The sequence below is a fragment of the Haliotis cracherodii genome, unplaced genomic scaffold (assembly GCF_022045235.1).
Source record: "Haliotis cracherodii isolate W230 unplaced genomic scaffold, xgHalCrac1.p SCAF_10, whole genome shotgun sequence".
Taxonomy (NCBI): Eukaryota; Metazoa; Mollusca; class Gastropoda; order Lepetellida; family Haliotidae; genus Haliotis; species Haliotis cracherodii.
Genome location: NW_027266265.1, coordinates 54,285,355 through 54,299,624, shown reverse-complemented (window position 1 = coordinate 54,299,624; position 14,270 = coordinate 54,285,355). Strand labels below are relative to the sequence as shown.

General features: G+C 43.9%; 1 protein-coding gene across 6 annotated transcripts in view; it reads left to right on the top strand.

Moving 5' to 3' along the window:
• LOC139454534 (inositol 1,4,5-trisphosphate-gated calcium channel ITPR3-like) overlaps nt 1-14,270 on the top strand; it is a 202,863-nt gene that overhangs the window by 157,313 nt on the left and 31,280 nt on the right. For 4 of the 6 annotated variants that reach the window (XM_071236308.1, XM_071236306.1, XM_071236307.1 and 1 more), the window contains exons 31-47: nt 158-265; nt 435-571; nt 1,153-1,220; nt 1,611-1,666; nt 1,820-1,981; nt 2,516-2,754; nt 3,060-3,144; nt 4,129-4,316; nt 5,340-5,417; nt 8,743-8,856; nt 9,457-9,631; nt 9,950-10,054; nt 11,382-11,453; nt 11,862-11,991; nt 12,524-12,662; nt 13,214-13,372; nt 14,011-14,167. In XM_071236308.1, coding sequence (XP_071092409.1) covers nt 158-265; nt 435-571; nt 1,153-1,220; nt 1,611-1,666; nt 1,820-1,981; nt 2,516-2,754; nt 3,060-3,144; nt 4,129-4,316; nt 5,340-5,417; nt 8,743-8,856; nt 9,457-9,631; nt 9,950-10,054; nt 11,382-11,453; nt 11,862-11,991; nt 12,524-12,662; nt 13,214-13,372; nt 14,011-14,167 — 2,172 coding nt within the window. Of the gene's footprint in view, nt 1-157; nt 266-434; nt 572-1,152; nt 1,221-1,610; nt 1,667-1,819; nt 1,982-2,515; nt 2,755-3,059; nt 3,145-4,128; nt 4,317-5,339; nt 5,418-6,617; nt 6,657-8,742; nt 8,857-9,456; nt 9,632-9,949; nt 10,055-11,381; nt 11,454-11,861; nt 11,992-12,523; nt 12,663-13,213; nt 13,373-14,010; nt 14,168-14,270 lie in introns of all 6 variants that reach the window. The other 2 variants (XM_071236310.1, XM_071236311.1) reach the window with 2 other exon arrangements.

Below are 14,270 nucleotides of genomic sequence, written 5' to 3'. Positions count from 1 at the left end.
AGCGGCGTAAAACCATACTCACTCACTCATTATCCCTATCGGCATTTCGGGTTAATAAATCGACATTCCGCTTGCCTCGGAAAGTGGGCATACTATCGCTGGTTCCCATGACTTGAAGGTTTTTGTGTACATCCCAAATGCATTTTTTATTTTTCAGGACTTGTCGCAGTATAAGTACAACAAAATCATCACAAAGTCTCTTAACATCCTCAATAAAGTCTACTCCTCTAAAACCAACATGTTCAAACTCTCCAGCAAAGCTCAGGTACGTTGTTGAAACGATAATACAACTAGAGTTATCTCCAATTAAACCTTTCTATATTAATTTTAAAGTGTACAATCAATTTTTCTTTTACATACAATTAAATTCATATTTATATTCCGCTCGACACTGACAGTATGCCTCGTGATTTGCACGTGTGTGTATATTGCAGGTGCTTCTGACCCAGGACTCGGCACGGGTCCACCGAGAGGTCCTCAAGAATATGCCAATCCTTCGGCGACTTGCACGTGCAAAATTGGACGCCCAGCAGGTCAAACTCATGAGCGATATCTTGGACGATCTAGCAGAGTGAGAACATACTCAAGTATTGAATCGGAAAATAGGAAACATTTTGGATAGAGAGGTTTTGTCCTAAGCGATTGATATCAACAGAAAATCTCATCATGTCGAGATGAACTCAGTGACTAGAAAATTGAGGGGGCACAGGTGGGCCAATCGTCTAAGGCGCCGCGATTCCCTGTGCAGAGTTGCGTCCCTTGGGCACGCCAGAAACCTATGATTGTCGGTTCAAATCCTGGTTCGCCCCGATTATGTTTCTAGGTTTGTCAGCACCATACCCGTGCTCGTGGGTTTCACCGAAGTGGTAAAGGTCTGAGACCTGCATCACTTCGCGCTTTCCTCCCACATTAAGCTGACACGCCGTGATATGACTGGAATAATGTCAAAAGCGGCGTTAAACCCAACTCACTCACTCACGACTAGAAAATTGAAACAGTGTCCATCTCGACCGTGATCTAAAGGACCTTACATAACCCTATTAAATTTGCAAAGTTGTATTTGAGCATTTGGAAAACTCGATTTTTTATTTAAGAAACCAAAAGTCTGTGACCAACCATTTCCAAAGAAATTGACTCTTTTGTGTTCTGCAGGTTTTGCCATCTGCCTATGACGCCGGATGAACCCCATCCAATGAACCAGAACATCCTCATCAGTAACGGTTGGTGTAATCACCCTCATCATCCTTAAATAACAGCAAATCCCAACCTTGCATTCACATTTGATAGTTCTATCAGTTGGAACCCTCAACTCTTTAAGTGGACTTTCTGTTCTATGGGCACAGCCGCCTTAGACGCCGCAATTCGACATGCAGAATTGCCTCCCTTTGGCATGTCGGAAACCTGAGATCTTTGGTTCAATTCCCGGTTCGCCCTGATTTTGTTTCTACGTTTCTACGTCAGCACCATACGCATGTTCGTGGGTTTCACCAAAGTGGTAAACATTTAAACCGTCTATCTGTCCTCCCAGATTAAGCTGGAAGGCTGTGAAATAACTGGAATACTGTTCAAAGCGGCGTTAAACCCAACTCACTCACTTTTCACTGTTCCAGGAATACTGAACATCTTGTTTGACATCTTGGTCCAGGATATCGACGTCAAACTGCTGGTAAGTATATATTTTTTTAATCATCGGCTTGCCTGTCCCAGACTTCGGAATATGCAGATGGAATATTGCACACAATTTACTCTCTCACATTATGTAGAAGGTGTTAGTGTATAAGGTACAAACTACATCCTAACCAGTCACTGCATCTTTCAGGAACAATACAAGGGCATGAGGGACATCTTCAGGAAGACACTCTACCTCCTCAAGCTGCTGGCCAAGGAGAACGACAGAGTGCAGCATCACATCTTCGAGAGACTGGACGTCCTCCTCGAGGTCCGAGTAGTGGAGTCTGACCTAGCTATAGCCCTTAGAGAGGTGGGTAGATCAGCCTAGATACAGTCAGAGAGGTGGGACATCTGCCTTGACACAGTCAGAATTGTGGTAGATACAGTCAGAGAGGTGGATAGATCTGTCTTGATGAAGTCGGACAGGTGGTACATCTGCCTTGTTACAGGAAGAGGGGTGGTAGGCACAGTCATAGCGGTAGGTAGATCTGCTTTGACACAGTCAGAGAGGTGGGACATCTGCCTTGACACAGTCAGAATTGTGGTAGATACAATCAGAGAGGTGGATAGATCTGTCTTGATGAAGTCGGATAGGTGGTACATCTGCCTTGTTACAGGAAGAGAGGTGGTAGGCACAGTCAGAGTGGTAGGTAGATCTGCTTTGACACAGTCAGACAAGTGAATATATTTGTGTATAGCTCATAGGCCGGGAAAAAATCTGTCTTGAGCTTCCACCGTTGTTGACATCATACCTGCACCAACAGTGAAGCTTAATAATGATCTTCTGATACTTTTATCGAGTGTTCCAGTGTCTTCAGATGCGTTTTACTGATGTCTGCTTCAGGTGTTTTACGGCAACCAGAACACGTGTTTGAAGATCAGCCCCCGCCAGATCCAGAAGGTGGTCAACAGAGCGGCAGAACTTAGAGAGAAGGCTCCCGAGTTCCTGGACCTTCTGCAGATGATTGTCAAGGTCGTTGGCACCGGACTGACTCTGAAGCGGAACCAGGCCTACGTCATGAAGTACATCATGCAGAACTATAAGAAGCTGGCTTACGTGCTTGATCAGTCTCGTGACGAAAGGTGAATTTGTGCTTTCTTGGGGTGCACACAGAAGTAACGGCCCACTCTCTACATGGCGAAGGCCAAACATGATGCATATTGAATGAGTCCGTGTGTTATGCTACCTCTTAACATAGCAAGTGCTTAAACCACATGGCTAGCCTGCCTCACCGTTTTAACAAACACATTGAACTTGTTTGGGAGAGAGAGAGAGAGAGAGTGAGAGAGAGAGAGAGAGAGAGATTAACATTATAACACTGGCACAGTCAAGCTGGTTATTATTATTAATATTATCATTATTATCATTATATATTCACGTGTTACAGGGAGAAGATCCTGACAGATCAAGACCGTATATCCACGCTGAGGTACTACCTGAGTCTCCTGGATCTTCTGGCAGCGTGCGCTGAGGTGAGTTCTTGGTCACGACGTGTTTTGCTTCATGTTGTGACACAGGGCACTAATAGAATAGAGCACTGTGACTCTAGATGTTTACGATCAACGTCTGGATATTATTAAAAGAACATAGCTATCTACCCATGATCTGTGATTCCTGAAATTCGTTTATGACCAGGAATGGTACTGCCTGGATCAGTTCCTGTATATCATTCATTCTCACTACGTGGAACATTATGCCATATGGTTCGAAAAACGTGAGTGAGTTGGAGTTCACGCCGCTTTTAGCAATATTCCAGCAATATCACGGCGGTGGATACCAGAAGTGGGCTTCACACATTGTACTTATGTGGGGAATCGAACCCGGGCCTTCGGTGTGACGGGCAAACGCTTTAACCACTAGGCTACCTCTAAAAACGTGAATCGAACTATTGGTCCCTAGTTACACATGTGTTTTGGACATTAGGTTTGCGATTGTTTAGAGCCACGTTACATTCTCATAACTTTTGAAATTGTTTTGGTCTGATCAAATATTCAAGTATATACGTTCTTTTGCCCAGCAGTTAATTAACTGGCATACAGTTTAGCCGTGCAGAACCGGTGACCTAGAATGGCTGACCTACCGTTATTTTGGTGAAAGAAAACAGAGTTGAAAGATAAATTTCGTGGCCTGAAATGTTTATGTACGACAGATATATTTTTCCAAAATTAAATGCCCATAATTAAGGGTGCGTATAACACACAAGTGCGTATTATACGCGAATAAATAAGTCTTGTGTACATTGATCAATCGGAAGGGGTGCTAATTGGGATTGTTCACTAGCCAATATCTTAGCAAATGTCGCCGTGGGCGCTTGTTAGAGCGGGGCGCTTATCACGTCGAATAAGGTACCTGTTTAATATATGTGTCCTGGCATGAACTGAACTCACATTTCCAAAATTCATTTTGCCATATTGACCTCATGGCACTGATAACAGAAATGACGTGTTCTTTCTCAGGGGGAGAACATGTTCATTGAGTCCCTGTGCCAGACCATCCTCCCCATGGAAGATCTCCTGTGGGTGCTCAACAACCCCAACGTCGACAACGTCCAGAAGAAGCCGTTCCTGCGTTGCCTCCACCACGTCTACATGAAGAGCAACGGCTCCTCGGTGGACATGGCCAACAGCGAGATCCCACACGACAGGTACATTGATGACACCTACTCCTCCGTCTCCTCTGTAGTCACCGACATCTTCTATTCTACCTTCTATGCTATAACATCGCTTCTACTTGCCAATATTGCAGGCCTATAGACACACTCATGCCTAATTCCATTAACACTTCTGCATGGCGATATGAAATCCTAATCGTGATACACTTCATCAATATGAATTAATGTTACATCTTTGCATTTAGTACAAAGGGATTTTTTAACTTTCCACTTTTACACCGTTTTAAAGTATGTTCAAGCAATAGATGCATGTCTTTGCCCTTATAAATGTTACTACGTAATGTTGGCGCTCAATGCCTGTGATGTACCGTCTACTGTATCTGTACATACATGTATGTAACTGTGATCTTGTAGAAAATGTGTTCATTAAATATAAAGTTTACCTACGAACTGACAAAAACAACCTGAAGTCTTTCATAGGCATTTACAGGTTGGAGGAATATGAAGACATTAACTTTTATGAATAGGTTTATTGGTTCTGTATTACGACGGTATATGGCTACTTTCTGCCCCTTCATTCACTGATGAAGATGCAAGAAGTTGCGCCGAAACGCCACGTTTTCAATAACTTGCTTCTTACTCGCCCAGCTTCTACCTACTAATCTTTGCAATGTTTTTTTTCCATTAAAGAACTTGATTAAAAATAACAACATTATTGTGACCCCATGGGTTTCAAGGAAGAATGATATTCACCAATATCTCATGTTTGTCGTAAGAACCGAGGAATGAGGATCTGGAGGTCACAATGCATGACCTTTGTGAGTTTGTGTCATCGTACCCCGACGGCGGATCGTTGCTCATGCTATCACTCACTGGCCTGGCGATTATATACAGGCCTTCGTGAAGAGCTAGAATAATGTAAATGTTAAACTAACAAACAGTAAATCTACAAAACAACAAAGTTATTGTGAACATTCGTTTGGAAATTTCTTTTCTTTGGTCATTATGTGGTTAGTTCCCTATCCACGTCAAACCATCCTTCACTTTAATCTCAAGGACCCCAACCCGAACCAGGCCCTCTTTCAAGAGCCGACCTCAGGAGGGCAACCCCTCTCTTATTCTTGACAACCCGTGGTAAGATGGCGACCCCTGTGACCTTGACCTGTTGGAGTAACCCTATGACCCCTACCACCTGTGATGTGTGCCTACCATATTTCAGTGTTGTGTTGTAGAAGCATTTCTAGGTTGTCTTTAATGGTATGGCAGGACTTGTATTCACCTTACTACTCAAGTCTTATAACACTCTGATATAACACAGTCGTCGCCCTGGAAATGCTTCCGAGTTCTATGTGTTTGACAGTTTTCCCGAACTTACACGGCGTTTGTGAGATGTCCCCATGGTACTTGAACCACTGACCTTGCCACTGACTTTGTATCTGACCTTGCCAATGACCTTGCCACTGACCTTGTAATTAACCTTTTGTCAGAACTATGCAGAATGACCATACAGTATGTCATGGAACTTTCGTAAAGGTCGACTATTCAGTATCATGTTTGTTTTAAAACAATCCTTTGAAAGATTAGTAATATACATTCATTACATTTTATAAGTGAGCTTTTGTTGTGCCATTCAACAATCAATGCTACAGATGTATGTAAACTGGATCGTTGACACATCGGTGTGCGGCGTATTACATGAAACACTCTCACGGCAGAGAACTCACATAACGCCAGGTGTTCACGAATCTCACAAGCATGTACTATTCCGGTAGTCATGTCTGGTGCTCGGGAATCACGAAAACATGTGTCTTGATACTTTTCTACATTGACGCGTGCTCACTGCACGGCCATCAAGATGACACACATGACATAGCTGCATTCTGCATTGGTCTGTCCACCTCTTCCGTGTTCACCCGTGTTGTTCTCCCCTAACACCATCACCACCCCGTTACCTTCCACAGGTGACACCAACCACCTGTCATCAGAGAGCTGTTACCAATATTTATGATAAATTGTTTTAAAGATAAATTTGGACTCAAATTTGAATCTCGTTTATGTCCAAGAAACTAAAGTGTTTCATATTTTAACTTCATCTCCATTGTCCTCTCTCAAAAGTGCATACATATTTTATTGGTTCCTAAAGGATACGTCATGTGTATTGATACCAGCTCCGGGTCGATGGCAGTTTAACTACTGAAGAAATCAGTAGCACGACCTACATTCCTTAACTCAAGGTTATGGATGGAGGGGAATAAGAACGTCATATTCCCGGAAATGCCATTAACCAAGATGTCACAATTGAACCCACGTTTATTTACTAACATTTTCTAACAGTTTACAGAAAGCACGACCTGCACACGACTTTTTCCGATGGTAAATCTGAGTGTTTTTTGTGCATGTGTGCAGACAACGCATGCAACTATCATGCAATGTTACCCGAGTGCAATCAATGTGCATGCATCAAACCATCACTGCAGACTCATTGTTGTGCATACCAGAGTAGGTGACGGCCAGCGGTTGTAAGACTGCTTCATTGAGAATGTGTGTACGCTCCCCATCCCGTTGTTCCCCGGCATTACACCAAATCCTGGCACAGCGAATCCTGGCATGGTAGTCAGCAGCCAGGCCTGGTATAGATGTTTCCAGTGTTATGTAGCGGCGGTACACCGTCACACCTGCACAACCCACAGCGGACACGTCCTAGACCTGTAGGTTGTGCCTAGCCTTTGTATTGGTAGATATGGTCATCTTGAAGCAATACGGTCCAGAGAGGCTATTAGGTTCATGTTAGACTAACACTTAGTCATTGAAAACATTTCTTGAAAATAATTACATATTTTTTCTTCAAAAGAACCTTTCCTCTTCTGCTATTTTCATGTGGAATCAAGCAAATTAGACTTGGTTTACTTTGATCTAGATTTGCCTAGACTTTCAGTAAATCAAATATCTGAAACATATAAATGCTATAGTCATGGCGCAGGACTATGTAAATGTGAACTTACGTACTTTGAACATATCAACTTCAGATATAACTAATAGTTGGTTGTAAGGAAATTATTTCCTTTTCATCTTAGTAATGATCAAAGATATTTGTGGATTTCAAGAACGAACTTTATTCATTTATTCAGGAACAGTTCGGGATATGAATAACTCTTTGGAAGAATAACCTTTCTATTCCTGTGAACCATATAATTCAATCTGATATAGCGAATAATCGGTAATAGAGCCACTGGGTAATTTATGAAGGTTCAAGTCAACTCTAGATGTAATGAAATCTGATATACCGCAGATCGGTTATGCCGAATAAAAGAAATTGTTACGGGACTACGGTCAAACGGCATTATAGGTTAGTCGTATATAGGAATGGTCGATGACAGTGAACCCAATTCCAGAGTATGTTCATTTTAACGACCATTGTGTATAACGAACAGATTATGGTTCCATATAGTTGGTAATATTCTGAATTCTATTTAGATTTGGTATGTAACACCATTACGAACTCTTTTTCAGAATTGGTTGATCACCAGACATCATTAAGTACCCGATTACATACTCATTCGAAACATCCCCGATGACCCCAGTAGATATTTCCCCCAAAGAACCCAAGACACGGTTGATTTACATTATTGTTGATAATCACCGTGAAGGTTATTTATCAACGGTGACGGTTGTTTTGCTTAGGATCGATGCTGACGTTGCTATGTACTGGTTTGTCCGCTCCAGATCTGATTGCACACTGTAGACCGCCATCGAGTAGACGATGTTGCTGTTCACCACGCCGTCGTGGCAGTCGCTTAGGTAGCTAGATGACGTTACCGACATGTTGGTCATTTCGGACCTGATTGTAGTTTTGGTCACCTGTGAGTTTGCTGACTCAGCGTAAACCCCATTTACTCACTAACTGTAGAGTAGGACTTGGGCTCGCTGTATGACTTCATCTAGACACACCATGTCTTGGCTAGGGTAGACGTTGCTGAAATTAACTTCTAGTATGTAACAATGTCGCATGGCAGGCTATAGTCAAAATAATAATGGAACTAACATTACTTGTCTCGAGAAGGAATTATCTAGTTGCTAGATATGACGTTTTGTTGAGTTACCAGTCCTAGTATTTTCAGGTTTGAGCTGAATAGAACAGCAGTTTGCTTTCTTACGCTTTCTGAGATTGTTGAAGAAATATTTACCATTTATCTTGACTTGATTTCGTAGGGAGTATCTTCAGTACTTTATCAGATATTTTCACAGCTTGACGTAGAAAAATAGGTTAACGTGTCCGCATTACTATGATTATATATTTCATTATCGCATGTCTTCTTTCTTTCAATATACTCATTAAAATACAAAATGATGTGAATCATATTCATTACGACGTTAATAAAGCACCGGTGTTGACATCATGGCCTTAGTGGTAGATATGTTTGTCTGTGCAACATTTGGAAACCTGATTCTGTCCCTTTAGTGAGCTGTGGGACTACCTGTCTTCCCTGTCCATCGAGATTAACAGACTGACTGACAGCATCAAGGAGGATCCGGACAAGATTGCCATCTATCTCAAGACTGCCCCTGAGAAAAGGTGGGTGCGGTGTTACAAAAAACAACTCAATTGCAGCTTAGATCTGATTGTTTGCAGTTACTTTAGAGCAGGACATGCTTGCCCTTTTCGCGAACACCTGGTGTCATCACTGATTAATGAGGGTTCGGTTCATGCCGTTGTAATACTTAATGTATTCTCGATGCTAAGAATAACCCTAAATCTATCACAATATTGATGTGTGATATAATTGGTGTGAAGTGAATAGCCTGACTGAGCAGAACTATAAGTATCCATTCATTTTTCGCAATTATCACTTATCTGTTAACCCGCTTGTGCTTGTACTAGATAAGTCAAACAATGAGTGAGTGAGTATGGGTGCCATATGGTTCGAAAAACGTGAGTGAGTTGGAGTTTACGCCGCTTTTAGCAATATTCCAGCAATATTACGGCGGGGGACACCAGAAATGGGCTTCACACATTGTACCCATGTCGGGAATCGAACCCGGATCTTTGGCGTGACGAGCGAACGCTTTAACCACTAGGCTACCCGACCGCCGCAGATAAGTCAAACAAATGTGTTGTGGTAATTTATATTGAGTCAAAGTGTCACCCTTTACCCCATGTCTCCTTCCCTGACAGTGGCACGGCACAGACCCAGTTCTTCGAGTCCTCGGCCTACGGCACGGTGCTGTACATCCTTGAAGGAGTGTGTCCATTCCTGGAGACGTTCTACCGTGACTTCTACTTCCCTGACCAGATCAACCCAGCCGGGAATGAAATAGACGAAACTGACCATCTCGCCAAGGCCGGAGTGGTGAGGACATTGCAGTTTACTTTGTGACTCTCTTGTCCCGTCTCTGTTTCCAGTACAACGTCATGTCACACAACATTATCTTTTTCCAGAGGCTTGGTATAGATGTTTCTTGTGTGTTGTGTAACGCCGGTTTCCTCTGTTTATGGTTGTGCCTAGCGTTGTGTATTGGTAGTATGAGATCTGGTCACATGACGATAGCAGTCCGGGCGTGTGTGTTTGATTGTATACATGTTACCGTTTTTTAATGAATGCCAATGTACATATAGGTTTATATATCTTAGATGGTAAATGTAAATTAATGATTTCTTTATGCTGCAGATGTTCAGCGAGATCGTCGGCCCTCTCTTGTACAAGCCCGGCCACATGAAGAACATGGTCAACTGTCTGACCGTCCTCGTTCCCGTGTCCAACATGCCCAACTCGGTGAGTCCTCGTGTCCAACATGCCCAACTCGGTGAGTCCCTGTGTCCAACATGCCCAACTCGGTGAGTCCCTGTGTCCAACATGCCCAACTCGGTGACTCCATATGTCCAACATGCCTAACTCGGTGAGTCCCAGTGTCCAACATGCCTAACTCGTTGACTCCCCGTGTCCAACATGCCCAACTTGGTGACTCCCCGTGTCCAACATGCCCAACTTAGTGACTCCCCGTGTCCAACATGCCAACTCGGTGACTCCCTGTGTCCAACATCCCCAACTCGGTGACTCCCCGTGCCAAACATGCCCAACTCGGTGATTCCCCCTGTCCAACATGCCCAACTCGGTGACTCCCTGTGTCCAACATTCCCAACTCGGTGACTCCCTGTGTCCAACATTCCCAACTCGGTGACTCCCTGTGTCCAACATCCCCAACTCGGTGAGTCCCTGTGTCCAACATGCCCAAATCGGTGACTCCATGTGTCCAACATGCCTAACTCGGTGAGTCCCAGTGTCCAACATGCCTAACTCGGTAAGTCCCTGTGTCCAACATGCCTAACTCGGTGCCTCCCCGTGTCCAACATGCCCAACTCGGTGACTCCCTGTGTCCAACATGCCCAACTCGGTGACTCCCTGTGTCCAACATCCCCAACTCGGTGACTCCCTGTGTCCAACATGCCCAACTCGGTGACTCCCTGTGTCCAACATCCCCAACTCGGTGACTCCCTGTGTCCAACATCCCCAACTCGGTGACTCCCCGTGTCAAACATGCCCAACTCGGTGACTCCCCGTGTCCAACCTGCCCAACTCGGTGACTCCCTGTGTCCAACATGCCCAACTCGGTGACTCCCTGTGTCCAACATCCCCAACTCGGTGACTCCCTGTGTCCAACATCCCCAACTCGGTGACTCCCCGTGTCAAACATGCCCAACTCGGTGACTCCCCGTGTCCAACATGCCCAACTCGGTGACTCCCTGTGTCCAACCTGCCCAACTCGGTGACTCCCTGTGTCCAACCTGCCCAACTCGGTGACTCCCTGTTTCCAACATCCCCAACACGGTGAGTCGGTGACTTCCATTGTCCAACACTCTTCCTTAGTTGAATTCGAGATTGCCGTGATGAGTCGGGGCGGTAGGTAGCCGTATGGTTAAAGCGTTCGCTTGTCATGCCTAAAGACCTGGGTTCGATTCCCCACGTGGATACAATGTGTGAAGCCCATTTCTGGTGTCCCCTGCCGTGATATTTCTTGAATATTGCTAAAGGCGGCGTAAAACCATACTCACTCACTCATGCTTCCACCTTACTGTAAACATCGTTGTCCTTTTCCCTGCAGAATCTCGAGGTGATCCTGGAGAGGTTTGCGTCTGGCATCACGGTGGAGGACACATCCAGCGCCATCCGGAGGGTAAGCGTATGAGTAATATGTGAAATCAAGACACATATTCAAATTATTAAAAATTAAAAACCAAATATAAACCCACACGAATCACTGCGGTGCCAACCCAACTAGTGCTTCCTGTGATGTGTACCAGCGTCCGGGAGTGTCACTGATTCCGTTGCACATAGCCTAGTAATATGTCAAAAGTCCATTTCTAATAAAACGATCCTAATGCTAAGTCTATTACAGACCCTATCCACAGCACGGACACACTAAAGCTGGTATATTTCGGATCTCTGAACGCACCTAGGTGATGCGTTGTCACTCGAATAATTGGTATTTGTCCTGTTTGTCTGGCGGTCAGCTGGTGCAGATATTACATTCCTTGTAATTGACCTCGCAGAACTGGCCTTAATCACATCATTTCCGTCTCAGGGTAATATCGAGTACTACTCGTCGGAGGTGGAACTGAACGCCAAGTTCCGGACATTTGCCAAAGGTTGTGCTGTTGTGTTCGCCGGACACAACACTGTCCAGGCTCAGCTCAAGTTCAAGTCAAAGAGAGGTCAGTTGGAGAGCAGGGACATGTTTTCTTCGGTTAATTGTTAATCAATGTCAATTTCGACATATACAAGAGACAGGTACATTGGGGACTCGTTAGGCAGAGTTATGCCCCTAAGTACCAGGCGACGCTGGTGGAGGGTTCGAATTCCAAATTTTGTAAGTGTTCATCTGAAAACATCAAGCATCAAACATGAACAGACGTAATTATATAATATTGGTTATCAAATTGGTAATTGTCTTAAATGTCTTTGTAACTCCTAAAGCTTTAAGAGGAACTGTGGGGCAACCTAGGGGTTACAGCGTTTCGTCACGCTGAACATCCGGGTCGATTCCTACTTTGAAACAATGTCCATTCTTGAAGTAGCAGACGTATAATGACTAGAATATTGTTAAAAATAATCACCAGCTGAAACGAAAATAGAGTTAACTATTTATGGTAGTTAATGGAAACATTCAGTTTAAACACGTATAAGCACGCACTTCGTCAGCACACTATTATCCGGAAGTAAAGTGTCTCGCATGTCCCTGTCTAGAATACACGATCCTCGGAGGAGATGAGGAGCTGCCCCTGGGAGAGGAGTTCCAGAGCCTGGTCCGCTGTTTTATTGCTTCTCACGAGAAGAAGCCGGAGAAGAAGTTCTTCCCGTCAGGGAAACTCATAGAGGAGCTGTCGTAAGTTCCACTGATATTGCAAAACATCATTTCAGAAAACCATTAAACGGTTGTCGGAGTTACCAGATATGTTCATATGTCAAAACCAAGAAAGTGTAATGTAATTGCATTTATGGAATTGTATATGTCAGGCAGTTTTTATTTGGTTTGGTTTCGGATAAAAAAGGTCCAAGCGACCCTTGCCTGTCGTGAAAGCCGACTAACACGAAGACTATTCTTTTGTTTTGTTTCGGATAAAACAGTACCGAGTGTCCCATGTCTGTCGTGAAAGCCGACTAACACGAAGATTTTTTGTTTGGTTTTGTTTGGGATAAATGGGTCCGAGCGTCCTATGCCTGTCATGAGAGCCGACTAAAATGATGATCTGATGGTTATAATGTTTGACGTGGCCCATAAGTGTCATGGTACCTTGACGGCGTTGATTGTTGCTCATGCAGTCAGGTTTTTGTCTGTCTCGGACACGATTATTCCCAGACCGCAAAGATGCGACCGGCGTACCTCTGACAGGGGCGTTACACACCACACTTGATCATTCATCTGTCCACCTACAGAATCTCGCTGGACTACAAGAGGCTGACGGAGGCTGCCCGACAGGAGATGGACGACCTGAACATCAAGTGTCTCCAGGTGCTGAGGGCCCTTGTTCACAACGAGGAGCGGAAGCTACCAGAGGACTGGGAAACACGGACAACAGAGACCAAGATCCTCAGGTCAGAAGCAAACATGTAACAGTAACCTATACGACTTACCCGATACAAAATATAAATGCAAAAATCAAAATATCCTTATGGTGTATAATAATAAAAAATATAGGTTAATTTGTACATAGTATGTTGCTCAAAAGAAGTAAAGAACGATTTTTTCATATGTCTAAAATGAACCTTTCATGACATGACAGGTTGACTTAAGTCATATGAAAATGTCGGGTGTTCTTAAACTTGTTTTGTGTATATATATCATAAAGAGCTTCACGGTGCTTTTGAACAAGCATTAACTGCATTTACATATGCGTTTCCAATATTCCAATATTGTTCTCATAGGCTAACTATTAAACCGTCATTAGTCCGGACAATCAGACAGAGACACACACACACACACACACACACACACACACACACACACACACACACACACACACACACACACACACACACACACACACACACACACACACACACACACACACACACACACACACACACACACACACACACACACACACACACACACACACACACACACCTAAATTTACATGCAAGTAGTTATCTAAATGGAATAATCTTGGACGCCACGTTAATCCTCCTTACACCTCACCCCACAATTACCATGACATAATCTGTGTCCCCAGATCCCTGAAGCTCATAGCCTGTGTACAGAACTTCTACGAGTGTAACGGCGCCATGAAAAAGTCGCTGCCCCACCTGGCGTCCAGAAATGATGAGATCGCCAAGGAAGTCTTGGGCTTCCTCTGCATCATGCTGTTCAACGCCAACCAACAAGTTCAGGTGAGTCACCGCAAAACATTCCTATCACTCACCTTACTAATTAATAATACAGATAACCTATTAACGTTTCGTTTGGTGATATGTGTGTCTGTTGGTTCTTGTC